Consider the following 14,314-nt stretch of genomic DNA (forward strand, 5'->3'; position numbering starts at 1 on the left):
GCATACTGGGACTCTGCCCTCTTCCAGCCTCTTCCCACCAGCTCAAGCTGGGAGTATACTGCAGTTTGAGAGCAGGGAAACGCCTAGGGAAGCTCGTTAAAATGCCGATTCCAAGATCCACCCCCGGGGAATCTGGAGTATTAAGAAACACCCTAAGTGATAATGATATAATTGGGGAAACACGCGTTCAAACAGATTAACCTGTTATCCAACCGGTGCAAAGGGCCCGGCGGGCCTGAGCGCGGACAGATGCTGCCCTCCGGCGGCCACGCCGGCGCAGTGCAACCCCAGTCCGCGGCTGCGCAGTGCCGCCCTCTGGCGGCTCCGCTCCTTCTTCCCATCGGCCTCGGCTTGCGGGCCTTTCAAACATGGAGGAGCGGGAGCGGGGGGCGAGGTCGGCTCGCGCCGGGAGCCCCGCGCGCCCGCCGAGCCCGCGGCTGGATGTCAGCTCTGACAGCTTCGACCCTCTGCTGGCCCTGTACGCGCCTCGCCTGCCGCCCATCCCCTACCCCAACGCGCCCTGCTTCAACAACCTGGCCGAGTACGAGAGCTTCCTCAGGACCGGGGTCCGGGGCGGCGGGCGCGGGCGGGCGCGGAGCGCGGCCGCGGGCTCGGGGGTCCCCGCCGCCGCTGCCGGGCCCTCGGCCCGAACCCGCCGCCGCCAGGACGCCCCCGCTCCAGACCCCGAGCGCATCCAGCGCCTCCGTCGCCTCATGGTGGCCAAGGAGGAAGGGGACGGGGCCGCCGGGGCGCGCCGGCGGGGTCCGGGTCGGAGCAGGAAGGCGCCGCGCAATGTGCTCACGCGAATGCCCTGTGAGTCCGGCGGGCGCGGGCGGGGGGGGGGGGGGGGGGGGGGGGGGGGGGGGGGCCGGGGGGGGGGGGGGGGGGGGGGGGGGGGGGGGGGGGGGGGGGGGGGGGGCGCTGTGGGGACGAGGGCCCCGCGGGCTGCCCGGAAGCTGGTGGCCCAGGGGGCATTTGCAGGGCGCTAGGGACTTGGAGTAGGTCCGCACGCATTAGGGGGAGGGTCTTGGTGAAGGCTGCGGAGATAATCCTCCACCTTAAGGAAGTTCTCCATGAGTCAAATGGCTAATGGGGGTGTGGGGAGGGTCTTCTGGAGTCATGAGAGGTCTGCCGGAGCGGGGAGCGGGGGAAGAGTGCTAAGGCTGTAGAGGTAATGAGGAGCCATGGGAAGGGTCTGGCGGGTAAGGGTGTAAGTCCGCGGAGGTAAACGGGGTCCGTACAAGTGGTTGCAGGGGTGAGGGGCCTGCAGCGAGGGTCTGCGGGTGTGATGAGGATCAGAAGAGGTGGTGGGGCCCGGAAACGGGACATCACAAGGAGGATCTGCAGAGGTGATGAGAAACCTTGGGGACCACGGCCAGAGGGGAGGGCACAACCAGTATTCAGGAAAGGAGATGTTTGGTTAGGGGGATTGAGGATGGTAGGATGGAGTGTGGGGAGACCTGTCTGTTCAGTTAGACCAGAGGGCATAATCTCATAACTCCTGCACATTGACAGCTCCTTCCAGGGTGCTTATAGGAGAAGGGCTATGGGGTATTGATACACATGTTTGCATTACCAAATCACAAGTGCTGGAATGCAGCAGGCACACATGCCACTTAAACCCAGACACTGCTTCACAGCCATTCTGCCAGGATGGGCGCAGGAGTGTGTCTGTCAGACTCATATTACCATATGCGCAGGTTATTTTAAGTTCTGAAGGTGTAAATGACACAAGGGAATCTCTTGGACCTTCCTAATAGATCCTTGGAGTAAAGCTGTAAACAGGGGAGGTTGCTAATGTGTGAGTTAGGTCTTATGCACATGGAATAAAAACAACCAAGGGTTATGTCTTTTGTCATCTGGCAAGCATTTCTGACATCTGCCACTGAACGCCATGACCTAGTTAGCCATTCAAAGAAAGCATCTGTATCCTGATAGCTAAATTGTAACATTATTAAATCACTGCCTTTAGAGGGTTGTGCTAAGCAGGGAGTATTTTGTTTCATTCCTAGAAGTGTTTATTAAGAAAGAAACATCCTGAAAAGCTGTCTGCAGTTAGATGTATCTTTGTCAGATCATTTACTGTGACAGTGCCAGAGCATTCTTGCCAAAGCTAGGGTGAACCCCAGCTTGCTTGCCCAACAGTAACACAAAGATAAAGTATGCATGTTCCTAAAATAAGAGCAGTTTGGGGGACCTTATTTTGCCTAGACTTTTTGCCACTATCAGATCTTGGAAATGCACTCCAAGCCTCAGATTGTAACATTTATTTCCATTTTGCCAGTTGTTGCTTTGCTACTGAGACTGGCAAGGGAAAGACTTATTTCTATATGGCAAGTGGTTTTAGCTTTACCTATAGAGCACTGTGGTATATTGGGATGACAGCATGAAAACACCTTTGTTGATTTCCCATGGTTAAATATATGCCTGGAATCAATATCTCAGAATATGCTATAGACACTGAAAATTTTATTTTATTTTCAAAGATTGATTTTATTTATTTATTTATTTATTCATTTATTTATTTATTTATTTCAGTCAGAGAGAGAGATAACAAGCAGGGGGAGCAGCAGGCAGAGGGAAAGGGAGAAGCAGGCTCCTTGCCGAGCAGGGAACCTGACGCCAGGCTTGATCCCAGGACCCTGGGATCATGACCTAAGCTGAAGGCAGATGCTTAACTGACTGAGCCACCCAGGCACCACAGCACTGAAAATTTTAATCACATCACTAGAAACAGCTGTTTCTCATATACATGATAGTATACATAATAGAGTATATATGAGTATACATGACTATACATGATAGACATGGGTAGACATCACTGAGAACTGGTGAGCTTCAGGAAGCAAGAAAAGTGCAGGCGTGTCTGGATGTCTCAGTCAAATGTCTGACTCTATTTAAGCTCAGGTCATGATTTCAGGGTTGTGAGATCTATCCTGGGCCCTGCCTGGGGATCCCCACTCAGCAGAGAGTCTGCTTCTCTTCCTCTCCCTCCCTCTGCCCCTCCCCCTGCTCATGCACACACTCTCTCTCTAAAATAAATAAATGAATCTTCAAAAATCAAAAAGGAAGAAAGTAAAAAAAGTACAGAAGCAAGGGTGAAGATTAAATTTATTCAGAAAGAGTTCCCGGAAGATTTTGGCTTCAGATCTTAAAGTTAATTTTAAGGAGGGACATGGTTGAAGATAACAGTAATTATTTAAAAATTAAGCTATTGAGGTATAATTTACACATAACAAAATAGCTTTGAATGGCTAACTAGGTCACTGTGTTCAGTGGCAGATGTCAGAAATGCTTGCCAGATGACAAGCATTTTGAGTGAGTTTTGACGAATGTGCAGTTGTGAAATTACCACCGCAATCAAGATACAGAACAAATCATCATCCCAGAAAGTTCCCTCATGTCCTTTTTTAAGTCAAGAGACAATTTCATTGTTGCTAATTATAGCTACTGTTATTTAGCTGGTAAGTGCTGTGTACTTTGCTGTGTACTTTGCTAAGCCCTTTAGATGCCTTTTATCTTATTTTACCCCTAGATACTATTTTATAAATGAAGTTTGTTGTGCTTAACTACTTGCCCAGGATCACATAGCTAGTTAGTTTGCATGTGAAACTTAATGCTGAGTTTGTCCAAGTCCAGGGCCTGTGTGTCTGGGCCTTTATGCTAATCTCAAGTAAAGGAAGAGGGGAGTACATTCTCATTTTTCTTGTTTCTTTTGGTGGGTGGAGGGTGCCACATAACTGAGGCAGAGGGGTGTTTGTCTAGGGTAATGAGAACTGAATTTGGGTCCAGAGAAGGATTTATTAAAATACTTTAAAGACCAAAGAGTTTCTCTTTGACTTTGTTTTGATAGACAGTGGGAACCATCATGTGTATTCTTAAGTGAAAGCACTTTTAGGGCAATGTTTCTAATAACTTACTTTCTAGTAGTAAAATGTATTTATGGAGGTTTAGACCACAAACTCAAGGGTTTGACTGCTGACTTTTTTAGTTTTGAACACTGACTCCTCCACTTTCTAGCTGTTTTCAGTAGGTAAGTCACTTAAACTCTTTGGGGCCTCAGTTTCCTCATCTGTAAAGTGAGAACAGTAATAGTATCTACTTATAGTTGTTAGGTTTAAGTTAGTTAACCCATTCAAAGCTTTACACGTAGGGAAATTCTCAGTAAATGTTAAATGTCATTGTGATTGTTACAGGTTATTGTTGTGGTTATTGTTTTAGACTGTCATAATTAAAAGCTCCAGGTCAGGATGTAAATATACCCTGCCTGTATCGGGTGTTGGCTCAGCTGTTCACTAGGTAGGTAACCTTGAGAATTTACTTATTTATTTTAAGGATTTATTTATTTATTTATTTGACACAGATCACAACTAGGCAGAGAAGCAGGCAGAGAGAGAGAGAGAGGAGGAAGCAGGCTCCCTGCTTAGTTCTACAAACCGAAGTGCAGGACTGCTGTTCTCTTTCATGCCACTAGAAACAAAACAGAAATTTTTGTGTATTTGCAGCTGATGGCAGTAATCAGTCTCCAGAGGATTTTCCCTTGCAAATCTGGGAGGAAAGACTGAGACTGTGTATGCGTGAGTGTGAGTGTAAGAGTGTGTGTGTGTGCACATGTGGTTTTCTTTTGGAAGGTTTTATATAGTATAGCCTTCATATTGTGAAGGCTAAGTTAATGTGAAGTAATAAAAATAAAATTCATCTCCGTTCCCAAGCTCTGAAAAAAAGAATCCATCAGAGTAAAGGCTGCAATTTATAGTCCCAGCATTCTTCCCATGAGTCGTCATACTCTTTTTATGTGATACTTATCAGCAGTATCATAGGAGCCTAATGCCTAGCAGGTGCCTCTGTATCAGCCAGGCTTGGAATGCAATCACGTCTCTTCCTCCTAGTGTAAAGACGATGTGCACTGGAATCTAGCGGCTTCAGAGAGCTTAGGCATGGAGTGTCTTCAGATGGGTGGCCGAAAGTCCCTTCTGTCTTAGAGCACTGCACATGATGAAGGGCGGATGTTTTACGTGGTTTGTTTCCTTTAAACATATGAACATGCTGTTTGGTTTTGGGTTTTTTGGTAAAGAGTCAAGCTGAATATGTGCTTCATGAGAATTATCCTTAAAAATGTTGTCCTGGGGCACCTGGGTGGCTCAGTCAGTTAAGCGTCTGCCTTTAGCTTAGTTCAGGATCTCCAGGGTCTTGGGATCAAGCCCCACATTGGGCTCCTTGCTCAGTGGGGACCCTGCTTCTCCCTCTGCCTGCTGCTCCCCCTGCTTGTGTGCTCGCTCTCTCTCTCTCTCTCTCTGTCAAATAAATAAATAAATAATCTTTTTTTAAAAAAGTTTTCTTACCCAGATATAGAACTTAGAAGAATTTTGCTGCTGATGTATACATTTAATATGGGGTTTTTCCCAAAAAAACATTTTTAAATAATGGTGCATCTTAGAATCAATGACATCATAGAACACAGGATGTATGAGTAGTGAAACACTTCGATGATAAACAAATGTATGCTTTATCTCCGTCTGGTGGAATCTTGCCTTATTTCAGTGTATGTTGCCTGCACTAGTTATGTTGCCCATTGGGCCTTCCTCTTTCCATAGTGAGGTTTCCACTGCACTATGTTGCCTAATGTTGCTAGAAATGGTTAGGTGGTCTTGGTTGTTAATTCTGGGAACGAGAGCAGATGTTCATGCTATGCTCACTGTTCTTGTCTTGTTTCAGTGCATGAAGGCAGCCCTCTGGGTGAGCTCCATCGTTGTATCCGGGAGGGAGTGAAAGTGAATGTTCACATCCGCACTTTCAAGGGTCTTCGGGGCGTCTGTACAGGCTTCCTCGTCGCCTTTGACAAGTTCTGGAATATGGTAATTAAGCCTTTCTTAAGAGGCTGGAGAACTTCTTAGTGATTACATCTTTTGTCTGTCTAAAGTAACCTTATTTAGGAAAACCTATAGAATAACTTCCCAGAAGAACTAGGATTTTTGCATTCTTGGCTGACAACAAAAGAGTACTTTCTGTTGATTCCTTTTCTTTAAGGCATTGGCTTTCAATCAGAATAGTTTTACTCTTCTCTCCCTCCTAGGGACATTTGCCAGTGCCTGGGAATATTTTTTAAATTGTCATCACGGTGGCATAGGGTATTATTGGCATCTACTGGGTCGAGGCCAGAGGGGCTGCTGCACATCATACAGCACACAGGATAGCCCACCAACAGCAAAGAAGTATCTGGTGCACGATGTCAAATGCTTACTGTGTATTTACCCCAAAGTTACAGATGTAGTGAAAAGAAGGGCCATCTGTACCCCAATGTTCATTCAGCAATAGCAGAACTAAGATGCCCTTCAAAAGACGAATGGATAAGGAAGATGTGGTCCATATACACTATGGAGTATTATGCCTCCATCAGAAAGGATGAATACCCAACTTTTGTATCAACATAGACGGGACTGGAGGAGATTATGCTGAGTGAAATAAGTCAAGCAGAGAGAGTCAATTATCATACAGTTTCACTTACTTGTGGAGCATAAGGAATAACACAGAAAACATTGGGAGATGGAGAGAAGGAGTGAGATGGGGGAAATCAGAGGGGGAAACAAACCATGAGAGACTGTGGCCTCTGAGAAAAAAACTGAGGGTTTTGGAGAGGAGAGGGGTGGGGGATTGGGTGAGCCTGGTGGTGGGTATTGAGGAGGGCACGTATTGCATGGAGCATTGAGTGTGCTGCATAAACAATGAATTTTGGAACACTGAAAAGAAAAGAAAAGAAAATGGAAAAAAAAATGCATAACCTAAAAAAGAATGTCAAGTGCTATGGTTAAGAAACCCAGCCTTAAGGAATAGTTACCTATTCCAACTGTTTAGGAATTTTGTATCAATTTCCTACTGACCATTTTTCATTCATTTCAAAATATTTATTGATTTCACACTTTGACTAGTATTTTACCACAGAGCTAGGTACAGAAATTTCAGAAAGGAATTTTACTCTACAGTTTTAGGAAGATAGATGAAGATAGAGGGGAAGCAGGCATCCTAATAAGCCAGACACGTTGTGTGGTATTTCCTTAGGAAGGAAGTGTGCCCCCAGTCTCCTAGAGGCTGTCTGCTTACTAGACATTTGTGGGAATAAAGAGATACATTATAGCACAACTTCAATATGACGCAGTTAAAATAGGAACACCAGGCTTTCTGGTACTTCTTTTTCATATGGTCTTCCATCTCCAACTTTTCTTTTTCCTGCATTTTGTCTTCATCCATGCATTCTCCTAGATGAGTATAGTAGTTGCTGGCATTTATTAAGCACTTAGCATTTGCTGGATAGTATACTAAGGGTTTATCTCAATGAGCAAAGTTTACTACTGCTCTATTTTACAAATGAAGAAATTGAGGCTAGAAGTATTGAATGATTGGCCCAGATTATCCTGTCAGTAAGTGGAAGTTTTAGAACTTAATTCCAGGTGTTTCTGACTCCTAAGACCATTTTTTCAACCACTGTGGAATGGAAAGACCTGGATTTGAATCCTAGCTTTACCACTTGGTAGTTGTGTTACTCTAGGCAAGGTAATTTCTCTGAGGCCCACTTTTCTTATATCTAAAATGTAGGGAAAAGTACTTTACTGTTACAATTTTACCTTTGAAGGAAAAGTATTTAAGAGAACATCTTTGATATGATGGCCATAATAATAATCCTGACAGCTTATATTTGTGGGATGAGTTACACTTTTCAAATTGATTTCTCATACATGATCTCACTGAATCCTAAATAGCTGTCCTCTGAGACTGATCTCTCAGGGACAAAAATTCACCAGCAATTTTATATGAAACTCTGGTTAATACCTGTTCATTGCTGTCATAAGACCTAGAAACTGAGGAAGGAAAAGAAGCAGTAGAATAGTGTTTCTCAAAATGCGGCCTAGGGGCATCCTACATCACAATTGTAGAGTTTCTGGTTAAAGCAGAAAGTTCTTGGGCTTTATCCCAAATCTACTAAATCAGCATATCTAGGAAGTAGCCTTGGATTGATATTTTAACAAGCTTCCTAGATGTTTATGCATACTGAAATTTAAGAACCTCTACCATACCTTTGGAAAGGCCCCTTACCATATAATACCAATATTATATGATGATAGCAACTTGGAAATCTTACACAGAGGGTACCAGGTATTACCATTTTTTTCTGCCCAAGAGCAGAGTCACTTGGTAAGTTTAGTTCCTCTAAATGAGATGTTTATTCTGCTTTTTAAAATTTTTCCTGGAAGCTATAACAATAATATTTTGAATTTTCTGAATTTTTTTCTCCTTTGGGTGTTTTTCTAGGCACTTACTGATGTGGATGAGACCTACCGAAAACCTGTTCTAGGCAAAGCATATGAGCGGGATTCTTCATTGACTCTAACTAGGGTAGGCTGTTTCCCCTGACTTCCTGAGTACCCAGTGTGCTTTCAAGCTTAGAAATGGAGATCACTGAGTGTGGCGACCAGATTTCCTAGTGGGAGAGCTCAGTTGCTGTCCACTATGTATGCCTGAACGAAGATCTTTGTTAGTCTCACTTCTCATGCTTTCAGTTAATCGTAAATGAGTCTGCTTTTGACCTGGATAGTATTTAAACAAGAGGTTACCTCTTGAAATCTTTCCATTTTATACCAAAGGAAAAAGAAGGTACCTTTTCTCTTGACATTATTGATTTATCTGTATTATGGCTACACACAAAAGATTTATTACTAACTTTTTTAAAAAATGCACAACAGGGAGCCTATAAAACCTAATTAAGCAATCTGGTGGGGTTTTTTCTATATATTCAAATAGGGATGTCGGAGGCTAAAGAGAAGGCTGATACTTATCATTGCTTTCCTTATAGCTGTTTGATCGCCTAAAACTTCAAGATTCTTCCAAAAAAGAAGGAGATTCTAAGTCTGCAGTTGAAGACTCTACTCTGTCCAGATATTCCCAGACGTCTACTTGGAAGGTGGCTTCAGTGTGGGGAAGAGGAGATACTGACCGGGGCTCACGCAGGCGTTCCCGCTCTGTTCCTTCTTCCCTGCAGGCATCTGCAAGGGAGGAGTCCAGGTCAGAGATGTCAGGGAGGACTACACGGACAGAAGGGTCAAGTGCGGGAGGTACCTTTTCCAGGGCCACCACCCTTTCCAGGGGCCAGCCCCGTAAGAAAAAGCGAAAGCCCAAAGTGGATTACCAGCAGGTATTCACTCGACACATAAATCAGATTTTCATTCGAGGCGAGAATGTCCTGCTGGTTCATCTTGCACAGTGACCAGCTCGGCCTCATGGGAGCTTTGGTTTTTAGAAATAAAATGCATGAATTGCTGCTATGCTGTATCCTAGTACCCCAGTGAAACTCTGAGTTGGAATAATTCCCTCTGGTCATGCATGTACAGAGCATAGAGCCAGGCTCAGGCCCTCTGGAAGAGGAGCTCCCTCCAGGGCACAGAGGCCTTAGGAGGGTGGGTATTTGCATTAATATCAAGTCAGAAGCTGTACGGAGGAAACAACCTGCATCTTATTTGATGTCATGGTCAACTTTAGACATTGAAACCAAGTATCAAATCTTCATTTGAATTAGAGGTCTGGTATGAATTAAATTCACCCCACAGATACTATAAGGATGGAAGGGGAAAAAAACACCTCAAAAAAAGTTATTTCATTTCTAAAAGCTAGTGCCCTAAGTACTCATGAATTTGATTCTAAGAGTAGCAGTATAAATTTCCCAGTAGTCTTGTATCCACAACTTGTAACTGACCTTTGAATTTTGCTCTACACCATTCTTCCTTCATCAAGATATGTAATTTATTACCTTTGAATAGCTATAAAACTAAGAAAGCTACTAACTTATGAAAGAGTAAAATTCAGGTAGCTGGTATGCTCAAAGCAGCCAACAACGAATATTCTGTTTTTACCCCTCCTTATTATTTAAAGGGATACGGGACTTTGGGAGTCTTCCCCACTTACCAGAGGTAGCTTCTGAGACTGGCATGCCAGGTGGGACTAGAAGATTCTCATGAGGTGGCTTCTTGTCCTTTTCCTACACTTCTGTGGCATGGTGCTAGTGCATGTACCCAAGTATTGCCCTTCTGTATGTAGTGTGAACTGTTCTGTGAGCTTTATGGCAGGTGACTGTGACCTTCATATATGGCTTCAAAGAGTTCTGCATGAACTCAGTAGTACGTATGCATCATATGGTTGAGAGTTCCCTTTCCAGTTAGGGCTGGACTGTGTAGAGTAACTTTCAGAATGGTATTTCCATGAAACGGGAGTGCTAGTTTTATTCCCTCGTGTCACGCCGAAGAGATTCTTACAAAGTACAGTGGGTGGCATCTATAAGGGACACTTTACTCATAGCCTGGCTTGAGTAATGGGAACACTGTAGCACCCTCTGTTACTTCTACTTGAATCATAATATATGCTTTTTCAATCACTAGTACAGAACAGGCTACATCTAGACACAGACTGTTAGGCAATATTGACTTTTCATTTTGTTTGTATTTGGTTTTATTTTAGAATAACTTGTTCAAAGTGAGAATAAGAAATAGATAACTAGTTAAAATGCTTGAAAAAAAAATTCCCCTTCTGTGTTTTTTTATGTAACTTAGGTAAGCCTTCTGAGAAGCAGGGTGAATAACGTCGAGGGAGTTAGGCCACCTGGTCCTTCTGCTAGCTGGGCCACAGGCTCATCATGCAGTAAAGGGAGAGCAGACTTAACCCCTCCGTGCCTCAGTTTTTCCCCTCAGACACCTACCTCACAGGGGCACTGAGACAGAGAATTTTAGGAAGGCATTTTAAAGTCTCTAAAAATATTTAAGTGCCATGAGTAACTTTTACTAACTATATTTCATAGCTTGGTAAGAGTTCTATGTCTTAAGAGCAGGGTAGGTGCTACATACGAAAGTCATCTCTGTAGGTGTCATAATTTTGAACTTGTCCTCAGAAGGCAGTGATATCTTCAGGAACTGTTTTCCATAATCCATTTCTTTCTCCTAAGGCAAATGGAAGTTCTTAGAAGAATATCCTCAATAAAAGAAGAGTAGTGTTTCTTTGCTGCTTCCCTACATCCCAGCCCCAGCCCTTTTCTGATTATCGTCAGAAAGAATTCCCCTGAACTTTTCAAGGGATTTATACGGTAGTACCAAAGGGACAATGCACATCTAAAAATGACACATCCCCAAAGGGGAATTGTGGAAGATGTTTTGTTTTGTTTCGTTTACTTGCTTTTATTTTAAAATGCATTGTAAATATTTTTCTTTAGAGCCATATCAGAAACATTTAGAGAGGTTCCGTGTTACAAAGTCAAGCAGTTACCTTTGGAATCTGCTCATCTAAATTCTCGTCTAAGTGGTATGTCTAAAATCTCAGTTACTCAGTTAATAGTTATCTTGTTTAATCATCAGGCACCCCTGCCTCTACCTCTTTACCAGTCTTTCCTGTTAGGTGTCTTCCTGTGTCTGCCGTTCTGTCCCTCGGCTAGAAGCTGCAGTAGATACCAGGTTTTCCCAATAAAATATAAGTTTGGTATCAAAAGGAATATATCCGTTTCCATTCATTTTAGTGCCTGACTAAATCTAATGTGATTTATTTTAAACACATGCTGCATTTTCATGTTTGTATATAATGTTCATATGTCCAGATAACGATTGGTTTGCTACTTTTCTGTCTAATCTAATAATTCTGGCTCTGAAAATTATTTTAAACTCATGTGATCAGTCTGATGTGCCCATATGCCCCTCTTAGTGATTCTAGGATGAAAACTATTTAAATAGTACATGTGGTGTTTTCTATAAAGTATGACAATTCTTTTTTAGGAAAGTCAATTTTTAAAAGTATTGCCTTTTCTTTATTATTGTAGAAATCTTTCAAAAGGAACAAAAAATTGGTTCTGTTAACTTACATGCTGCTCAAAATATGTCATCACCTAGAACATTTTAATAAGTTGCTATGAAAATAACTGAAGTCTTCCTCAGGAGAAGGAAAGAGAAAAGGAAAGTGATAGCCAGAATGGTAGAGTTCTGGAGGCCCCCACAAGCTCACTTGAAGGGGTGCCCTACACAGCTGAAATGCAACAAAACTGGTTTCAGGTGTTCTCCAGGGATTTGGGCTTAGGACATTCAGTAGGAATAGTACTTATTTTTGAACATCCAACATGGGTTCTTCAAAGTAATCTCTAAACATGGGAATTCATTTCCGAGACAGTTCATGGGGCATACCTGTGCACTTCTTGAGGTCTTCTCAGGAGCACTGAGCCATGGGAGATGTGGTTTCACACCCAGAGTGATTTCATGTGGCATTCTTTGTGCACAGAGGTGATCCTGTGCCTCTACCACCAGGAGAACTTCTGCTTTAGGTTGTTTGTTCTAGAACTTGGGAAGCATTTATGCTCTTTCAGAGACCATCTTATGATGGCGGGCCATTTGTGAGATGGGTAGCAGCGTTAGCCGTGTCTAAGGCAGATGGCTTTACACCAGTCAGTTTCTTGCTCTCTGTGCATGGTGTATATCAAGTCAGAAAGCCTAGAAACCATTCGCATTAAAGTCTAGGTGCATGAGAATCCTTGCTCTGAGTTGTTGGGTCAGGAGGGGCTTCATCTCTCCTTGTGATAAAACTGTCCAGGCATACCTTTAGAGATTGTCAAAGCATGAACCACGAGCTCTTTAATCCTCAGAAGCTGTGTACAGAAGTCTAGGAAGCTTGAGAGAAAAATAGAACCCTAAGTTGATGCTGAGGGGTTTTATATTTCTATTTGCAATATCCCCAAAGCCACTGACATGGGCAAAATCATGAAATAGAATTGATTCTGTAAATTTTCTCTTAATTTTTGCTTTTAGGAAAAATTAAAGTTATTCAAAGACAGCCGGCTGTCACTGGTGCTGCCTCAAAGCTTTCCCATTTTTATGTATTTTTTGTGAACGAAGTGGTTGCTATGGGAAGGCCAGGATTCACCTTCGAGTATCATGGTATAGATATAATGGTTTAGCAAGTGTTTTAATTTTTCTCTTCCTGTGCCAGATACTAACTTCAATCAACCCCTTTTCAGTAGCTTCTATGCATCAACCTCTGTTTTCCTGGGCAGTAACTCCCAGATGCTTTCCTTAGGGATTGTAAAGCAAGAAAATCTTATCTGTGCCTATGTTGCAAAGGTGGGTGGTCTGTCATTACTTGCAAATTGAGTTGGTGGATTTTAGATAAGTCTTTGGGGTTCCTGTCACAGGTTCCTGGGCTCTGAGGAAGGGTTGCGCCTCTTTTACTCTCAGTGTTTTGAGTATTTTTCAAGTGTTTGTAACTTCTATTGCACTCCTCTAATAAAAATGAAAGCTATCTGTCAAGGAATGGCTTTGGATGGCTCAGAGATCTAGGGAAAAAGAAATAAGTACACCTGAGACCTTCAGTTGGTCTTTTATTTATTTAGAATGAGAAGTAGTTTGATAAGCTACCAGAGTTAGTGCTGCTTTAAAAACACTCTCTGAAAAGATGGCAACTGTCCCTCAGGAAAGCTATAAAAGCTATTCCCAATACATTGCAATTGCTTTTGATTTTTAATCCTTTGGAGCAAATGTCTGATGTTATGTCTGATGTTATGTTTTTAGAGCTGTGGGGGAAAAAAAAGTCTAAACAATCTTGGGAGGTATTATTTAAATGATTATCTGGCTGAATTATGTGTAAGCTAGGTTCTAGGGCAGCTGTCCAGTTCTTTTTCTGTTGTCCTGACAGTAACACAGATAGTGAGCGATGTCTTGAAAAGTGATTTGCTTATTTCATATTGACATCTAAAGACATTAGCCTTCTGTTTGGCAGCCCTGGGGATACCCCTCTGCTCCGTGACTTATTAATGTTTTTTTAGACAAGGCTAACCTGGATGACTCTCTGTATTTATAGTCTGAGTATTCATATACCAGCTGCTAAAAGAAAAACCATAACTTATAATCTTGTCTTGAAATTACTCCCAATTGTGAAGTTCACCTAAATTCTTCATGTTTAGGGAGGATTGCTGCTAATAACGTCAGTTTGCAGTGTTCTGCTTTAGGTATGTGTCATATGGGAGTCTGGAAACTGTAATAAATATGATTGTATTAATGTACTGACTGCTTTGTCTCTGCTGATTTTGAGGGGTAGTGGAGGGGAGGAGGCAGGGGAGTTTATTACCAAGTGAAGACACCCCTTGAAAGTTAATGCGTTTCAAGCCTTCTGCCATCTCATTGTTGTAACCTTGTGCCTTTTCTTTACCAAAGCACACACATCTACATCAACTCTCCTTGGGGTGACTTTGTTCTTCCATGTTTAACAGAAACTCCTTCTTAGAAAAGGAGCTAGGCCCACATCATGA

At 42.9% G+C, this 14,314-nt stretch overlaps 1 protein-coding gene across 1 annotated transcript; it reads left to right on the forward strand.

Moving 5' to 3' along the window:
* The first annotated feature begins 345 nt into the window (after positions 1-345).
* Positions 346-14,068, forward strand: LSM11 (LSM11, U7 small nuclear RNA associated). Its single transcript, XM_059417259.1, has 4 exons — positions 346-813; positions 5,716-5,855; positions 8,305-8,388; positions 8,846-14,068. Exons 1-4 carry the CDS (start codon positions 369-371, stop codon positions 9,254-9,256), a joined length of 1,080 nt encoding a protein of 359 aa, XP_059273242.1. The 5' UTR covers positions 346-368; the 3' UTR covers positions 9,257-14,068.
* Positions 14,069-14,314: the final 246 nt, after the last annotated feature.

The sequence above is a fragment of the Mustela nigripes genome, chromosome 12, assembly GCF_022355385.1.
Source record: "Mustela nigripes isolate SB6536 chromosome 12, MUSNIG.SB6536, whole genome shotgun sequence".
NCBI classification, from domain to species: domain Eukaryota; kingdom Metazoa; phylum Chordata; class Mammalia; order Carnivora; family Mustelidae; genus Mustela; species Mustela nigripes.